This window comes from Bos indicus x Bos taurus, chromosome 22 (assembly GCF_003369695.1).
Source record: "Bos indicus x Bos taurus breed Angus x Brahman F1 hybrid chromosome 22, Bos_hybrid_MaternalHap_v2.0, whole genome shotgun sequence".
NCBI lineage: Eukaryota > Metazoa > Chordata > Mammalia > Artiodactyla > Bovidae > Bos > Bos indicus x Bos taurus.
Genome location: NC_040097.1, coordinates 12,579,737 through 12,597,124, shown reverse-complemented (window position 1 = coordinate 12,597,124; position 17,388 = coordinate 12,579,737). Strand labels below are relative to the sequence as shown.

At 37.4% G+C, this 17,388-nt stretch overlaps 1 protein-coding gene across 29 annotated transcripts in view; it reads left to right on the top strand.

Annotated features, from left to right (window-relative positions):
* The window catches only part of PBRM1 (polybromo 1), a 106,929-nt gene that overhangs the window by 19,119 nt on the left and 70,422 nt on the right, over nucleotides 1-17,388 (top strand). For 25 of the 29 annotated variants that reach the window (XM_027523398.1, XM_027523381.1, XM_027523399.1 and 22 more), the window contains 7 exons: nucleotides 2,794-2,937; nucleotides 4,128-4,244; nucleotides 6,788-6,856; nucleotides 7,890-7,988; nucleotides 11,024-11,106; nucleotides 15,309-15,404; nucleotides 15,999-16,090. In XM_027523398.1, coding sequence (XP_027379199.1) covers nucleotides 2,794-2,937; nucleotides 4,128-4,244; nucleotides 6,788-6,856; nucleotides 7,890-7,988; nucleotides 11,024-11,106; nucleotides 15,309-15,404; nucleotides 15,999-16,090 — 700 coding nt within the window. Of the gene's footprint in view, nucleotides 1-2,793; nucleotides 4,245-6,787; nucleotides 6,857-7,889; nucleotides 7,989-11,023; nucleotides 11,107-15,308; nucleotides 15,405-15,998; nucleotides 16,091-17,388 lie in introns of all 29 variants that reach the window. The other 4 variants (XM_027523400.1, XM_027523393.1, XM_027523387.1 and 1 more) reach the window with 2 other exon arrangements.

The window sequence follows — 17,388 nt, the reverse complement described above, 5'->3', positions numbered from 1 at the left end:
TTGCTGTCATTTATGCTTGCTTTCTCTTGTGACTCTTAGTCACACGTGTTTCATCCATTTTGACTATGAGCTTATATTTCTTGGAGACTGTGGAGATTCTTAAGTTGAAGTTCTTCTGGAGAAGATTTGTTGCTTATCTCAGGTTGCTTATCTGGCCTCTCTTTGTTAGGACTAGCTTATGCTGAAGAGTTCTCAGAGGAGATTTATCTCATGCCTCTCCTCTCCCTGCAGTGCCATGGGTTGAGCTGGGTGGAGGTTGAGGTGGGTGGTCTACCTTGTTCCTTGGCAGCACAGAAACTGATTTGTTTTTAATTCCCAGTTACACTGCAGCCATAGCCTTTGAAGTCCCAGCTTATGGTGGAGCCTGGCCTGTGTCTCTTGTCCTTGTAGCCTCAAAGACATTTGAAAGCTAAAGCTCTTGAAAACTATAAGCATCTTGTCTTAAAGGTAGCCTCAAGGTAAACATTGGCTTCAGTGTATTGCTTGCTTATCCAGGTTCCGACTTTTACTCTGTTCTTGCTTTTGTGAACACTGCTTATTCCTTACTGGCAGCACATGGATGCATTTTTAAAAGTTTACTGTTCATTTTACATTACATCCAGCATTGTTGTTACTGGAAAGTTTTGGTTAGTTTATCCCCTCTATCCTTCAAGAAAAGAAAATATTCAAATAAGGTTTTAAATAGTTGAAGAATAGAAATGAAAATCAAGGCAGTCATTAACTTCTCTCATTTAGACTTGTACCCCTTAAATTGGGTCTTATCCTTTAAATTGTCTTTCTTAGTGTATGAGTAACCTGTTCAGTTCAGTTCAGTCACTCAGTCATGTCCGACTCTTTGCGACCTCGTGAACCGCAGCAGGCCAGGCCTCCCTGTCCATCTCCAACTCCTGGAGTTTACCCAAACTCATGTCCATTGAGTTGGTGATGCCATCCAACCATCTCATCCTCTGTCGTCCCCTTCTCCAACCTTAAATCTTTCCAAACATCAGGGTCTTTTCAAATGAGTCAGCTCTTCACATCAGGTGGCCAAAATATTGGACTTTCAGCTTCAACATCAATCCTTCCAGTGAACACCCAGGACTGATTTCCTTTAGGATGGACTGATTGGATCTCCTTGCAGTCCAAGGGACTCCCAAGAGTCTTCTCCAACACCACAGTTCAAAAGCATCAATTCTTCGGTGCTCAGCTTTCTTTATAGTCCAACTTTCACATCCATACCTGACTATTGGAAAAACCATAGCCTTGACTAGACGGACCTTTGTTGGCAAAGTAATGTCTTTGCTTTTTAATATGCTGTCTAGGTTGGTCATAACTTTCCTTCCAAGGAGTAAGTGTCTTTTAATTTCATGGCTGCAATCACCATCTGCAGTGATTTTGGAGCCCCCAAAAATAAAGCCAGCCACTGTTTGCACTGTTTCCCCATCTATTTGCCATGAAGTGATGGGACCGGATGCCATGATCTTAGTTTTCTGAATGTTGAACTTTAAGCCAACTTTTTCACTCTCCTCTTTCACGTTCATCAAGAGGCTCTTTAGTTCTTCTTCACTTTCTGCCATAAGGGTGGTGTCATCTGCATATCTGAGGTTATTGGTATTTCTTCTGGCAGTCTTGATTCCAGCTTGTGCTTCATCCAGCCCAGTGTTTCTCATGATGTACTCTGCATGTAAGTTAAATAAGTAGGGTGACAATATATAGCCTTGACGTACTCCTTTTCCTATTTGGAACCAGTCTGTTCAATGTCCAGTTCTAACTCTTGCTTCCTGACCTGCATATAGGTTTCTCAGGAGGCACATCAGGTGGTCTAGCATTCCTACCTCTTTCAGAATTTTCCACAGTTTATTGTGATCCACAGTCAAAGGCTTTGGCATAGTCAATAAAGCAGAAATAGATGTTTTTCTGGAACTCTACTGCTTTTTCCATGATCCAGCAGATGGTGGCAATTTGATCTCTGGTTCCTCTGCCTTTTCTAAAATCAGCTTGAACATCTGGAAGTTCATGGTTCACATAGTGCTGAAGCCTGGCTTGGAGAATTTTGAGCATTACTTTACTACCGTGTGAGATGAGTGCAGTTGTGCGGTAGTTTGAACATTCTTTGGCATTTCCTTCCTTTGGGATTGGAATGAAAACTGATGTTTTTCAGTCCTGTGGCCACTGCTGAGTTTTCCAAATTTGCTGGCATATTGAGTGCAGCACTTTCACAGCATCATCTTTTAGGATTTGAAATAGCTCAACTGTAATTCCATCACCTCCACTAACTTTGTTCATAGTGATACTTCGTAAGGCCTGCTTGACTTCACGTTCCAGGATGTCTGGCTCTAGGTGAGTGATCACATCATTGTGATTATCTGGGTCATGAAGATATTTTTTGTATAGTTCTTCTGTGTATTCTTGCTGCCTCTTCTTAATATCTTCTGCTTCTCTAAGGTCCATACCATTTCTGTCCTTTATTGAGCCCATCTTTGCATGAATGTTCATGCAAAGTGTATTAGTAATAATTACCCTTAATTTAGCAAATTATTTATATTCTTCAAGTCTCTCTGTAATGAGATAGGACATAAATAGAATTAATAAAATTATTTGATTTCAGAATGCCTTTAAAACATACACTTAGTTTTTCAGAAGAGAATTGAGGCCCATGTATCATTTACTTATAAGAATTTTAAAATTTGTGATAGTTTTCAAAGTTATATCTTAGTGTACCAATCTGTTGGAACAGGATGCTTTAGAAATAGTCATTGATTTCTAATAAAATGCTAAGTGATATCTTTTCCTCTTCTCTTTGCTAATGTACAGCCAGATTCTCCTGAATATAAAGCTGCTTGCAAACTCTGGGATTTGTACCTTCGAACAAGAAATGAGTTTGTTCAGAAGGGAGAAGCAGATGACGAAGATGATGATGAAGACGGGCAAGACAGTCAAGGCGCAGTGACGGAAGGAGTACGTGTGCCACCGGAATGGGTGGTGGATCGGCTGCTGGGAGGTTGACAAGGCCCCTGCTTGTGATTTCTCATGGCCACTGTTGCAGCTAGGCTTTCTGTGCAGTCGTGTTGGTAACTGGAAGGGTAAACACACACACAACCAGAGAGCCCCACTCCAATGACAAGGGATCTGGGACAACCAGTGTTGTTAGATTGAGGTATTATGTAAAGGCAGGCTGCGTTGTGATTGAAAGTTGCAAAGTTGATGGAATCACCTTAGTTAGGAATATTTTTGTGGGTTAGGTTGGTTTCTGTTCCTAGAACATGTCACGTGTCTTCCTGCCTCTGGAATTTTGCAGTTGCTTGTGCTTCTGCTTCCTTTGGCTCTGCCTGTGACTGTCTCCTTTGCATTATTCTAACATCACTTAATGTAAACTGGGAAAAGACTTTCCTAACCACTCTATCAGATTGTTTGCTCTCTGCTCCTCCTTTCCCATCATCATATCATGCTGTTGTGTGATCTTCAGTTTTTATCACTGTATGTGGAATAAGTGTCTAGTATTAGTTTATATGTTTCCTCTCTGTCTTCCTCAAGTAGAATGATAGCTCCAAAAAGCTATCACCTTGCTCACCTATTCAGACATCTAGATTCTGCCTGACATGTAGGGACTGAAAATACTTGCTGATTGAGTGCACATGTTTAAAAAGAGGAAAAAGAACAGTAAAAGGAATTGCATCTCTCCTCTGCAACTTTAAATAGACATCCAGAGAATAAGTTTTGTGAATGCATTCATACACCCTGCTGTCTTTGTCATCTGCAACACGTTTCCAGAGTAACTGGTTGGGCTGGGAGGAGAGGAATCTTGCTTATAGGACATAGTTCTCCTCTTTGAAGCTAACTTTGGTGTTACATTTTAACTAGTAAGTAAATGACTTAAATATGAGTATTCTAGTCTGCTTTCATCAGTGTTACATTGATTCTTCTCTGAGCTATGTGGTAGGGGAGTCTCAGCTAATCACTTGTCTTATATGTTGAATATTTATTGTGAGTCTAAAGTGTGATATTCATGAAAATTGTACTTAGTGTAAGTTTAGAAGTTGCTCTTTTGAATTGGCTTTAAAATTTTAGAAGCTGTTTAATATCAGTATTTACTTTTGGATTTTTCTTATTCCTTTCGTCTCTCATTCCTCATACCCCCGTACTCCCAGTCTTCTCCAGGTTACTTGAAGGAGATCCTGGAGCAGCTTCTTGAAGCCATAGTTGTAGCCACAAATCCATCAGGACGTCTCATAAGCGAACTTTTTCAGAAGCTGCCTTCTAAAGTGGTAAGTGATGTAGTTAAAGACAAGTGGATTAAAGTGTTGATTTTATTCTTTTTTAAGTACTTCATAAATTCTCTTACTTCTTAGTAAATAGAGTAAGGGTAATGGAAGGCGTTGGAGGTAGCCGAGAGATCCTCTTCATGGCCTTAGCAGTAAGCATATAGGATATGTTCTGTCATTTTACTTCAGCAAAAGGTTATAGATTTTTTGTTTGTGTGTTTGGTTTTATGATTAGAAATTGTTTTTGTTTGTTTTTTCATTTTTGTGGCCGTAAAATATGCAATAATCTAAGATTTACCTTTTAACCAATTTAAGTACAAAGTTCAGTGGCGTTAAGTGCAGTCATATTATTGTGCAGCTGTCACAACCATTTCTTTCCAAAACTTCTTCATCTTCCTACCTATTAAACAGGAACTCCCTACTTTTCCCTCCTGCCGGTTCCTGGAAACCACAGTTCTGCTCCTCTGAACTTGACTACACTAAGTACCTCATTTAAGAGAAATCATACAGTATTTGTTTGTGTCTGGCTTATTTCACTTAGCCTAGTATCTTCATGATTTATCCACGTTGTAGGTTGTTTCTAAGGTTCATGATTCTTTTTTTTTTTTTTTTAGATTCATGATTCTTAAGTGATAAAATAAGCACATAAATTAAACCTTTTATTTATAAAAGAGAAGAAATATTCTCTGCTCAAGAGTCAGAATGAGAGGAAGATAATTCACTTCTTCCTGATAAGTACTCTTCTACCCCAACATGGAAGAGGTTTTCTAGACCAGTGGAACCCTTTAAAAGTGTTAGAGCCCCATGTGTCTTCACACCCAAAGAGCAATTAACATAGCTGATGTTCCACTTTAGCTTTTGGAACTGCAAAAATTTCTTTGACCTTCACATTCTTGTATTTCTGGATAAGGACATACTTTCAGAGGTACTCCACTGTACACATACTTTAAGAAGTACTCCATTATAACTCCTTGTGAGCATTTTCTCTTTAAGAACAAGGACTGAATTTCTTAAGGATGAAGACTCTGACATATTTTCTTTTGTGTCCCTGTCATATAGTTGGAACCCAGCATGTCAGAGGCTTGCAAGAAGTGTTTGTTGACTGACAGGTGGCGTGTAGCTTTACCCATCAGTCATCAACAACACTAGTTGTAGGACAATTATGACATTAGAAATAGGGTATCTGAACACTGCTGTCTGAAGTGTGAATCTGATTAGAAAAAATATACTGGTTTATGTTTGTCATATGTTTAAAATGTTAAGAAAAGAAAAACAGTATGACAGTTGATTAAAAACTGCATATGGAATTATCATATGATCCAGCAATTCAGCTTTAGATATATACCTAGAAGAGTGAAATCAGGGTCTTAATGAGATATTTGTACAATCGTGTTCCTAGCAGTATAATTCACAATAGCTGAAACATGGAAAAAGCTCAGGTGTTCCTTGATATGTGAATAGATAAATAAAGTGTAGTATATAAACACCGTGGAGTATTATTCAGCCTTTAAAAAGAATGACAGTCTTGACCCATGCTACAATAAGAATAAACCCTGAACACATCATGGTAAGTGAAATAAGCCAGTCGTAAAGAACAAATATTGTATGATCCTTCTTTTAGGAAGTATGTACTTTTCTAAATATTGTATGATACTTCTTTAGGAAGTACTTAACAGCCAAATTCATAGAAAGAAAAAGTAAAATTGTGATTTCCAGGGGTTGAAGGAGGGGAAGGTGGAGAGTTATTGTTGAAAGGGTATGAAATTTCAGCTTGGGAAGATGAAAAGTTCTGGAGATGGATGATGGTGATGGTTGCACAATAATGTAAATGTATTTAAAGCTGCTGAACTGTACACTTAAAAAGGTTAAACAGTAAATTTTATGTATTTTTTTTAAACACAGTGAGGAAATAAAAGTACAGTTTCTGTAAAAAGTGAAGCTGCTCAGTCAGGAATAGAGATTGGGTTGGGAAGATCCCCTGGAGAAGGAAATGGCAACCCACTCCAGTATTCTGGCCTGGGAAATCCCATGAACAGAGGAGCCTGGCGGGCTACAGTATGTGGGGTCACAAGAATCAGACGTGACTTAGCAACTAAATAATTTTGCACCCTGATTTCTTATAGGTCCTTAGTATTTCATATGAAATAGGATATAATTGTGTTATAGATTGCTGAATTAAAAGATCTTATAATAAACTCTTTGAAAACCTCTGCTTCATTTCCCCACATAGATATCTTGGGATCTTAAATATAAAATTGTGTGATCTGTGGATTTAGGAAATTTAAAAACATTAAATTGTGGTATATTAGTTATATAACCAAAAAGTAACTGTAAAGTCCTACAGTGTGCTCTTGGGTATCTCATGAAGCTTGTAAAAATCAAATGATTTCTGCTTCAAGTATAACAAAAAATATGCTGTACAACTGTGTCTTTAGCTTTTATCTCAAAAGCTGCTCAATTGATTAACAGATGGTCAGTGTACTTCCTTGTTATCTCATTAGCTGGATACTTGCACTTATTAAGCATGCCTGGGTTTTGTTTTTCAGCAATATCCAGACTATTATGCAATTATTAAGGAGCCTATAGATCTCAAGACCATTGCCCAGAGGATACAGGTATGAAGTTGTACCATATGTAGAAATATGTGGTTTAGGGCATATTGGCCTATGGTTATTTTTTAGGCCTTTTAAAGAACAGAAGCGGATATTTCTGTAAGGAGTTGTTATTAATAGCAATGTAATGTAAACAAATTAGAGGTGTTACTGAGTATAGCTTTGGAGGAATCAGCATAGCATCCCTTTTGCATTTTTTCTGTAGGAAGGAAAGCAAAATTTTCATTGACTTAAGTGTTATAGTTTTAGTAAGTTTTGCTCTCAGGACAAAAATTAAAGCACATTGGTCATGGACATTTTTGATTGTGAAAGGTACATTGTCAATGAAAGGTTTGTTTATTTTTATTGGCTTCCAAATAGTTTTAGGATATTTCAGAGTAAAAGTTAACTACAACAAACATTAAGAGTGTAAGGTTAGTGAAAATGCTCTGTCCTCTTTGTGTTTCCCCCTCCCTGTGTCTTCAGCAGTATAGATAGAATTGCTGTACAATTGCTATGTGTTGGCTAGTTAATTCTTATAACACCTCTGTGAGGAAGATACTGTTATTTACAGATAAGAAAACGAAAACACAGAGATGGTAAGTCACTTGCCTGAGTCATCAACTAATGAGAAGAGGTAGGATTTTTTTTTTTAAGGCTTAGGATTTGAATCCAGATAGTCTCACTCCAATGTCTGTACTCTTTAATGAATTAGTTTTCATGAAACATTTAGAACAGTGGTTGACCCAGAGTAAACACTGTATATTTGGTAAATAAAACAACTTTTACTTTATCTGATTTTTTTTTAAAATATAAGTTGTTTTTATGAGAATAATGTAGCTCTGGTTTTGTTACCTATCTCAAAAACGTCTTTGTAAATGGACAGTAGTAATAGTCTATAAAAGAGAAGATGACTTTATATGTTGTTCACATATGTACTTTCCAATAAAGTCTTAAGAGTATGGTGAGAGTTTAAAAATATATGGAGTTTTTTTTTAAGGTCATGTTGCTTAACTGTCTTTTAAGAATAACTGCTGTATTTTATTGTTTACTATAGAATGGAAGCTACAAGAGTATTCACGCAATGGCCAAAGATATAGATCTCCTAGCAAAAAATGCCAAAACTTACAATGAGCCTGGTTCTCAAGTGTTCAAGGTTAGTTTTGTTGTTGTTGCTTTCATTGATAAGAATACAGATTTTAATTTAGAGCCAATATTTTTGTATCAGAACCACATACCATACATTTTACCCAAAGTGTATCATTTAATGACTTTTAGTATGTTCACTGAGTTGTGTAGCCGTCACCACAATGAATTAGCAGTCACTGTCCATCTCCTCCCAGTCTCCCTGCTGCTGCTGCTAAGTCGCTTCAGTCATGTCCCAACTCTGTGCCACCCCATAGACGGCAGCCCACCAGGCTCCCCCGTCCCTGGATTCTCCAGGCAAGAACACTGGAGTGGGTTGCCATTTCCTTCTCCAGTGCATGAAAGTGAAAAGTGAAAGGGAAGTCGCTCAGTTGTGTCCGACTCTCAGCGACCCCATGGACTGCATCCTACCAGGCTCCTCCACCCATGGGATTTTCCAGGCAAGAGTACTGGAGTGGGTTGCCATTCCCAGTCTTCCTAACCCTAGGCAACTGCCACCAGTCTACTTTCTATCTCTGTGAATTTACCTGTTTTCAACATTTCATATAAATGGAACCTTACAATTTGTAGTCCTTTGTGACTGGCTTCTTTCACTTAGCATCATGATTTCGAGGTGTTCCTGTTGTATCATGTATTTCTTTTTATTCCCAAATAGTATTCAGTTAAATCTATATATCATGTTTTAGTCACTCATTCATCAATTGCTAGGCATTTAAGTTGCTTCCACTTTGGGGCTATTATACATAATGCTGCTGTGAACATTCATGTTTAAGTTTTTATATGCACATATATTTTCATTTTTATTGAATACGTACCTTGGAATGAAATTGCTGGGCCAGATGGTAAACTATATTTTTAACTTTTTTGAGGTTAAAATTGTTTTTAAATTATTCTTAAAGCCACTGCACCTACATTCCCACTAGCAATGTGCAAGTGTAATTTCTCCACATCCTCACCAATACTAGTTTCTATTTTTGGTTTTGTTTTATTTCTAGTAGGTATGAAGTAGTGTCTCATTATGGTTTTGATTAGCCTTTTTTTTCCCTTGCCAGTGCCCCATGATTGTAGTTGGGGCCAACAAGTTCAGTGAACAGTGAAAACCTGGAATCCTAACCACTTGGCCACCAGGGAATCCCCTGATTAGCATTTTCTAATGATTAGTGATGTTGAACATCTTTTCATGTGCATATTGGCCTTTCTTACTCTTTGAAAAAAAATTTTCAGATTTTTAGTCCCCCTTTTAACTTGGGTTAACTGTCTTTTTATTGTTGAATTGTTACACTTCTTTTTATCATCTAAACAATAGACGACATATGATTTACAAATATTTTCTCCCATTCTATATACTGTCTTTTCATTTTCATGATGATATCCTTTGACGCACAAAAGTTTTTAATTTTGGGAATTCCTTGGCAGTCCAGTGCAGGGGTTTCAGACCCTGGTTGGGAAACTGAGATCCCACATGTTGTGTGCTGCAGGACCCCTACCCAACCTCACCCCACCCCCCATCCCATCCCCCCCATGCCCAAGAAAAAAACTTCTCAATTTTAATTAAGTGTTTAATTTTGATAAGTCCCAATTTGTCTGTTTTTTCTTAGATTTCTTGTGCTTTTAATGTCTTACTGAAGAAACCATTACCTAATCTAAGGCTGCAAAGATTTATACCTATGTTTTCTTCTAAGAATTTTATTGTTCTAGGCAGTGGCACCCCACTCCAGTACTCTTGCCTGGAAAATCCCATGGATGTAGGAACCTGGTGGGCTACAGTTCATGGGGTCGCTAAGAGTTGAACACGATTGCGTGACTTCACTTTCACTTTTCACTTTCATGCATTGGAGAAGGAAATGGCAGTGTTCTTGCTGGAGAATCCCAGGGATGGGGGAGCCTGGTGGGCTGCCTTCTATGGGGTCACACAGAGTAGGACACGACTGAAGTGACTTAGCAGCAGCAGCATTTACATTTAGATTTTTGAGCCATTTTGAGTTTATTTTTATATACGTGAGGTAGGTGTGAGGTTGGAGTCCACGTTCATCCAGTGCCTTATGTTAAAAAGACTGTTCTTTCCCTGTTGAATTGTCCTGGCAACCCTGTTGAAAATCAGTTGACTGTAGATCCTTGGTTCTAAACCATTCACCTATGTTTCTTTTTATTCCACACAAGGTTCATTTTTGGTCCACTTTGTAGTTAATATTGATATAGTCCCTTCATATAAACCTCAATGATATAAAAGTCACTCTGTATAGTATCGTATACAATGTAAAATGACTTTCATTGCTTTGCAGTTCTGTCCTAGAAGTTTTGTAGTCCTTCTACAAAATGAACTGTAATGAACTGTTGCTTGTAGAAATTTCTCAAATTAATAATTTATCACTGGGAACTTAGCAAAGGGTGCTCAGAAAACCTTTTGGGAATAAAGTCATTTAGATTTACGGAATGCTGACTCAGTTGCTTTTGGTAGTTAATTTTAATTTTTATCTTGCATTTATTAAGGAACTTTGAGTGAAAATCAAGAATGAAGTCCTTGTATTGTTAATCCTTGATAAGAGATTTGAGTAGTATAGTACCAGTTGTTGATGCAATTAAGAATTTTGCTTTTCGGTCTGATTAATGGTCCTAAACTAAATTTTGGAGTGAAGGGAAACTGAATTTGCTATATGCTATTAATTTAAGCGAGTATGTTCATCCAGAATTTATGTGCCTACTCTTTAATCTTAGAAGTATACTTTTGTTTCAATTTTTAGGTTAGTGTACACAGGTAGAGTCCATTGTATTCTCACCCCGGTTTTTCCCTGTTCAGCATTAGATCTTTATCTTTCAGCTGGCTAGTTGTGGAAGAGCTGAGAGGCTTCTCAATTTGTATTTAATTACGGAGATGCTTTGAAAGCTTGTGGAAAGGTTAGAGGATGCAGCTGTCTGCATGTTGGATGGAAGGCTACTCCACATGCAAGGAGTGCCATAGAAAGTGTCCAGTACGTGATGGAGGGCGTTTTAAACTGCCCATTTTTTTCTATACTTTTTCTAAGCTAAGTAATTTTATCTTAACAGGATGCAAATTCTATTAAAAAAATATTTTATATGAAAAAGGCAGAAATTGAACATGAAATGACAAAGTCAAGCCTTCGAATGAGGTAGGTTAAAAAAATGTTTAAAGTTCTTGTGCTTTTATTATTTGTCAAAATAGCTAGTGAAATCAATATAGTGAAAAACAAGCTGTTGCATTTCAAGGTTATATTTACAGTTGCTAATATGATTCTGAAGAGAATAGGGTTAAATAACTCTTAATCAGTCCCTTCATTGTAGCTGAAGGGCTTTATTTAAAAAGAAACAAATTTTAAAATTTAACACCACTATGTACTTTTATTGCCTTGTACAAATATGTGTGTAAATATTTGTATATCATATTTGTATAATGCATATTACATATAATACATGTATATATAGGCAAAACTTGGAGATAACTGGGTTCATTTCTAGACTACTGCAGTAAAGCGAATATCACACTAAAGTGAGTCACACAAGTTTTTTGCTTTCCCCATGCATATGAAAGCTATGTTCACACTATACTGTAGTTAAGTGTGCAGTAGCATTAGGTCTAAAAAAGCTGTGTGTATACCCTAATTTGAAAAGACTGTATTGCTTAAAAATGCTGACCATCATCTGAGCCTTCAGCAAGTTGTAATCTTTTTTGCCGGTGAATGGTCTTGCTTCTGTTGATGGCTGCTGACTGATCAGGGTGGTGGTTGCTGAAACTTGAGGTGGCTGTGCCAGCTCCTTAAAATAAGACAACAATGATGTGTCCCACGTCAGTCCACTCTTCTTTTTCTAATGATTTGTCTATAGCATGAGATGCTGTTGGATAACAGGAGAACTTTCAAAATTGGAGTCAGTCCTCTGAAATGCTGATGCTGCTTTATCAACTAAGTTTATGTAATATTCTCAGTCTTTTGTTGCTGTTTAAACAGTCTTCACAGCATTTTCACACAAGTAGATTCCATCTCAGGAAACTACTTTCTTTGCTCATCCATACAAAGTAACTCGTCAGTGTTAAAGTTTTATCATGAGATTGTAGCAGTTCAGTCACATCTTCAGGCTCTATTTTTAATTCCAGTTCTCTTACTGTTTCTATCCCATCTCCTGTTATTTCCTCCACTGAAGTCTTAAACCCCTCAAAGTAACCCATGAGGGTTGGAATCCACTTCTTCTAAGTTCCTGTTGATGTTCATGTTCTTTCCATGAATCACAAATGTTCTTAATGACATCTAGAATAACAAATCATTTCCAGAAAGTTTTCAGTTGAATTTTCCCAGATCCATCAAAGGAATCACTATCCACGGCAGCTATAGCCTTATGAAATGTATTTCTTCAATAATAAGACTTAAAAGTCGAAATTTCTCTTTGATCCGTGGGCTGCAGAATGGATATTGTGTCTGTAGGCATGAAAACAACATTAATCTTGTACATCTCCATCAGAGCTCTTAGGTGACCATGTGCATTTTCAATGAGCAGTACTGTTTTGGAAATAATTTTGAGCAGTAGGTCTCAACAGCAGGCTTAAAATATTCAGCGAACCATGTTGTAAACAGATGTGCTGTCATCCAGGCTTTGTTGTTCCATTTATTGAGCACAAGCAGAGTATATTTGTCATAATTCTTAAGGGCCCTAGGATTTTTCAGAATAGTAAAATGAGCACTGGTTTCAACTTTTAAATCACCAGCTACATTAGCCCTATCAAGAGAGTCAGCCTGTCCTTTGAAACTTTGAAGCTGGGCACTGACTCCTCTCTAGTTGTGAAAGCCTTGGATTGTTCTTCCATGATAAGTATATTTTATCTGCATTGAAAATCTTTTATTTAGTATAGCTACGTTTATTAATAATTTCAGCTAGATCTTCTGGATAACTGGCTGCTGCTTTTTTATCAGCACTGGCTCTTTCACCTTGCACTTATATTTTATAGAGATGACTTCTTTCTTTAAACCTCATGAACCAGTCTCTGCTAGCTTCAGACTTTTATTCCCCACCTTAACTCTCTCAGCCTTCATCAAATTGAAGAGAGGCCCTTGCTCTGGATTATGGATTGGCTTACAGGATTGTTGTGGTTGGTTTGACCTTCTGTCTAGACCACTAACACTTTCTTCTTATCAGCAATAAAGCTGTCTTACTGTGTTATCATTTCTGTGTTCACTGGAGTAGTACTTTTAATTTCCTTCAAAAACTTTTCCTTTGCTTTTGTGACTTGGCTAACTGGTGCAGGAGGCCTAGTTTCCGGCTGATCTCAGCTTTCAACATGCCTTCCGCACTGAGCTTAATCATTTGTAGCTTTTGCTTGAAACTGGAAAAAAAGTGCAACTCTTCCTTTCCCTTGAATGCTTAGAGGCCAGTGTAGGGTTATTAATTGACCTACTTTCAGTATTCTTGTGTATGAGAAAATAGGGAGAGTGAGGAGAAAGGAAAAAGATGGGGGAATAGCTGGTTGGTGGAGCAGTCAGAGCACACACAACATTTATTAAGTTCACTGTCTTACATGGGCATGGATCATGGATCATGGTTCCCCAAAGTATTTACAGTGATAGCATCAGAGATCACCACAACAAGTATAATAATAATGGAAAGGTTTGAAATAATTGCAAGAATTACCAAAATGTGGCACAGAGACGCAAAGTGAGCCAATGCCTTTGGAAAAGTGGTGCTCAGACTTGCTCGATTTAGGATTGCCACAAACCTTTAGTTTGTAAAAAGAAAAAGAAAAAAGGCAGTATATGTGACATTTAATAAAACAAAGCATGATGAAACAAAGTATGCTTATAATATTGTGATATTTGCATCTATATAGTAGGATGCATATATTTTCACTGTAAGAGTATTTAGCCAGATGTCGGGAGATTCTAGCTTATCCTGTGCTGGGACTGTGACTTTGAACACGTCTTACTTCTAGGATTCCATTTGCTTCTATCTGAAATGGAAAGATCGAGTGGCTGCTTTTGTAGCTTTTTTCTGACTTTGACATTTGCTATGTTTCTGGATCCTCTGGTCACTGCAGTAACCATAAACTGTCTGGGATCAACTCTGGTGTATTTTTTTTTTTTTTTGCTCAGAGTTCCAGATTTTGCTCTTCAATTTTTTTAATTCAGCAGAAACAAGTTTTTTCATATCAGTAATTGAAAAATGCCCTTATGCCAACATATTCTAACTTAACATCTGATCATTGGCAACTTCTATAAGCATAATTTTTTTAATTAATTTATTTTAATTGGAGGCTAACTACTTTACCGTATTGTAGTTTTTGCTATACATCGACATGAATCATCCATGGGTGTACATGTGTCCCACTATCCTGAACCCCCCTCCTACCTCTCTCCCCATCTCTGGGTTGTCCCAGAGCACCTGCTTTGGGTACCTTGCTTCATGCATTGAATTTGCACTGGTCATCTATTTACATATGGTAATATACATGTTTCAGTGCTATTCTCTCATACCGTCCAACCCTCACCTTCTCCCACATAGTCTAAAAGTCTGTTCTTTATATCTGTGTCTCTTTTGCTGTCTTGCATGTAGGGTTGTCATTACCATCTTTATAAATTCCATATATATGTGTTAATATACTGTATTGGTGTTTCCTTTCTGGCTTACTTCACTCTGTATAATAGGCTCTAGTTTCATGCACCTCATTAGAACTGACTCAAATGTGTTCTTCTTAATGGCTGAGTAATATTCCATTGTGTACGTACCACAACTTCTTATGCGTTCATCTGCCGATGGACATTTAGGTTGCTTCCATGTCCTAGCTGTTGTAAGCAGTGCTGCAGTGAACATTGGGGTAGATATGTCTCTTTCAGTTCTGGTTTCTCTTTCAGTTTTGGTGTGTTTGCCCAGGAGTGGGATTGGTGGGTCGTATGGTAGTTCTATTTCCAGTTTTTTAAGGAATCTCCACACTGTTCTCCATAGTGACTGTGCTAGTTTGCATTCCTACCAACAGTGTAAGAGGGTTCCCTTTTCTCCGCACCCTGTCCATCTTTTATTGTTTGTAGCAGAGTCCCAGATTTTGGAGCAAAGACTCCTGCATAGTAGAGGCTCGGCAGTATTTGAGTCTTCCCTCCCTCATTCCCCGCCATGCCCTGTGGCACGTGGAATCTTAGTTCCCCCAACTAGGAATGGAACGTTTGCCTCCTGCAGTGGAAACACTGAGTCTTAACCATTGGAACGCCAGGGTAGTCCCAGAGTGTATCTTTTTTTAAGAAAAGAAAAAGAAAATGGTTGTTTTCTTTTTGTTTATCCAGCATTATGATTTCAGCTGTTAGTTTTCTGAGTTTTTTTTAACCTTGTCTCTGGATAGGACTTCATCAAATTTGGCTGCAACCAGGCTGACAGGTCCTTCGCACAGTAAAGGCAGCCTTGGTGAAGAGAGAAATCCCACTAGCAAGTATTACCGGTGAGAGAGAGTGTCTGAGAGCTGACCCATGTTTATGAGGATAAGCATGCTAGCATTTTCTTGATGACTATCTTGAAGTAATATCTTTGAGTGTAGTTGGCTGATTTTATGAAACTTTGTTGTCAGATATTTATTTAAAAAGTATAGTAGGCCTGACTTCATGTCTGAGAAATGCTTAAGCAGAAAGTGTGCGTCAGGTAGTGCTTAAAATTACCAGTAAAATGTGTCGTAAAATACTGAAAGAGTTTGTGTTCATAATAGATGTTATTTTCATTGTTAAAATATGAGCATCTTCAGAATTAACCAGCAATTACGAATGAATCTTTATTTTTCATAAAAAAGGAATAGTGCTGCAAGTAGCCTGCTTTAAGGGTTTTCTATCTCTAGTCCCTCTTTTCTGAGGAAAAACTTAGTCTTCTTGGTTAAGATTGATTGTGGGGGATATAAAAAAGTACAAAGTAAATTGAGTAGGCAGCTGAATAGAAACCCTTTCTTTGATGTGAATGCCTTATTAACAGTTCCTGTTTCCTGTAAAGTAACCGAATTATTATAACATCTTTCCCTGCCTTCTAATTGCTTGTTTTTTCCTTGTAGTAATAAAAGAGCAGTCCAAGGGGGTCGTTTATCTGCAATTACCATGGCACTTCAGTATGGCTCAGAAAGTGAAGAGGATGCTGCTTTAGCTGGTAGGCATTAAGCTGTGACTAGTTATATGTCATCTCAGTGAATCCTTCTTCTTAAGGAAACTTGCAGTTATTTTGGTCTGGCTGGAAGTTTGTCTGTTTTTGGAGGACACACTTGTTTTGTTACATTTTGATTGCACTCTTGGTTGTCAAACTTATTAAGAACTTACTACTGCTTTATTTTGTGTTAAAGCATGAATCTAAGTAAATAAATACTTGTGCAAAAACAATTGTTTTGATAGCCTTAGCAGATCCTGGTTTCAAACCTATGATGGTAAATAGTGCTAGTCATGCATGCATGTGTGTGCTCAGCCATGTGCAACTCTTTGTGACCCCAGGACTATAACCCATCAGGCTCCTCTGTCCATGGGATTTGCCAGGCAAGAACACTGGAGTGGATTGCCATCTCCTCCTCCAAGGGATCTTCCCAACCCAGGCATCGAATCTGTGTCTCCTGCAAATCCTGCGTTACAGGCAGATTCTTTACCACTGAGTCATCAGGAGAGCCCAAAGTACTAGTGACACCGTCAGGAAATCCCAGGAAGACATTCACGTCACTTTAGATTTCCAGGTCACTGGCTTACATTTTCAGTAGACTAGAATGTCTTTTCACCTGGAGCTTATGATTTAAAGATAGCTGTAAATTATGGTAAACTTTCATTTAAATAATTGGGCACTAGAAATTTGAGTAAAAGCACACACTTCATAAAGGAGTAACAAAGAACAGCTATAGAGGTGTATTTTCTGTCTTCCTCCTAAGTGCGATGTAATATTTTTTTATTTTATGGTATTTTTTATATGTAGAGATAAAATTTGTTTTATGAAATTACTCTTGATTTTATAATCAAGTGTGACACAAAAGATTTTTCTAGCTGTATTTTTATTTTCTACTAAATCTATAGAAATTCATAATTACTGTAGACTACTAAAGTATGAATTTAAGTTTTTGATTGTCATCTACAGAATTATATTTTTTTAAATTTAAGTCAGTCCTTATCAAAAATTGAAAGAAACTTTTCTCTTTTCATTAGCTTTCTTTTTTGCCAACTATAGAAGTGACACACACTTCTAGCATTTGGTTACTTCATTAACCTTATAGTAGTATAACAAATTGAAGGAAAATCATAGCACTTATAAGATTATTACAAAGCATTTATTGGCTTTTTTTTTTTCCCTTAATAAATAGTACTTTTGTCACAAGAGGATTCTTATTTAGTAAGCTCAGGTAGTAAAACAAAGTAGATGCCAACCAAATTTGTGTGTTGTAGATCCTTCAGGGTGTTCTTCAGAACCTGTTTATC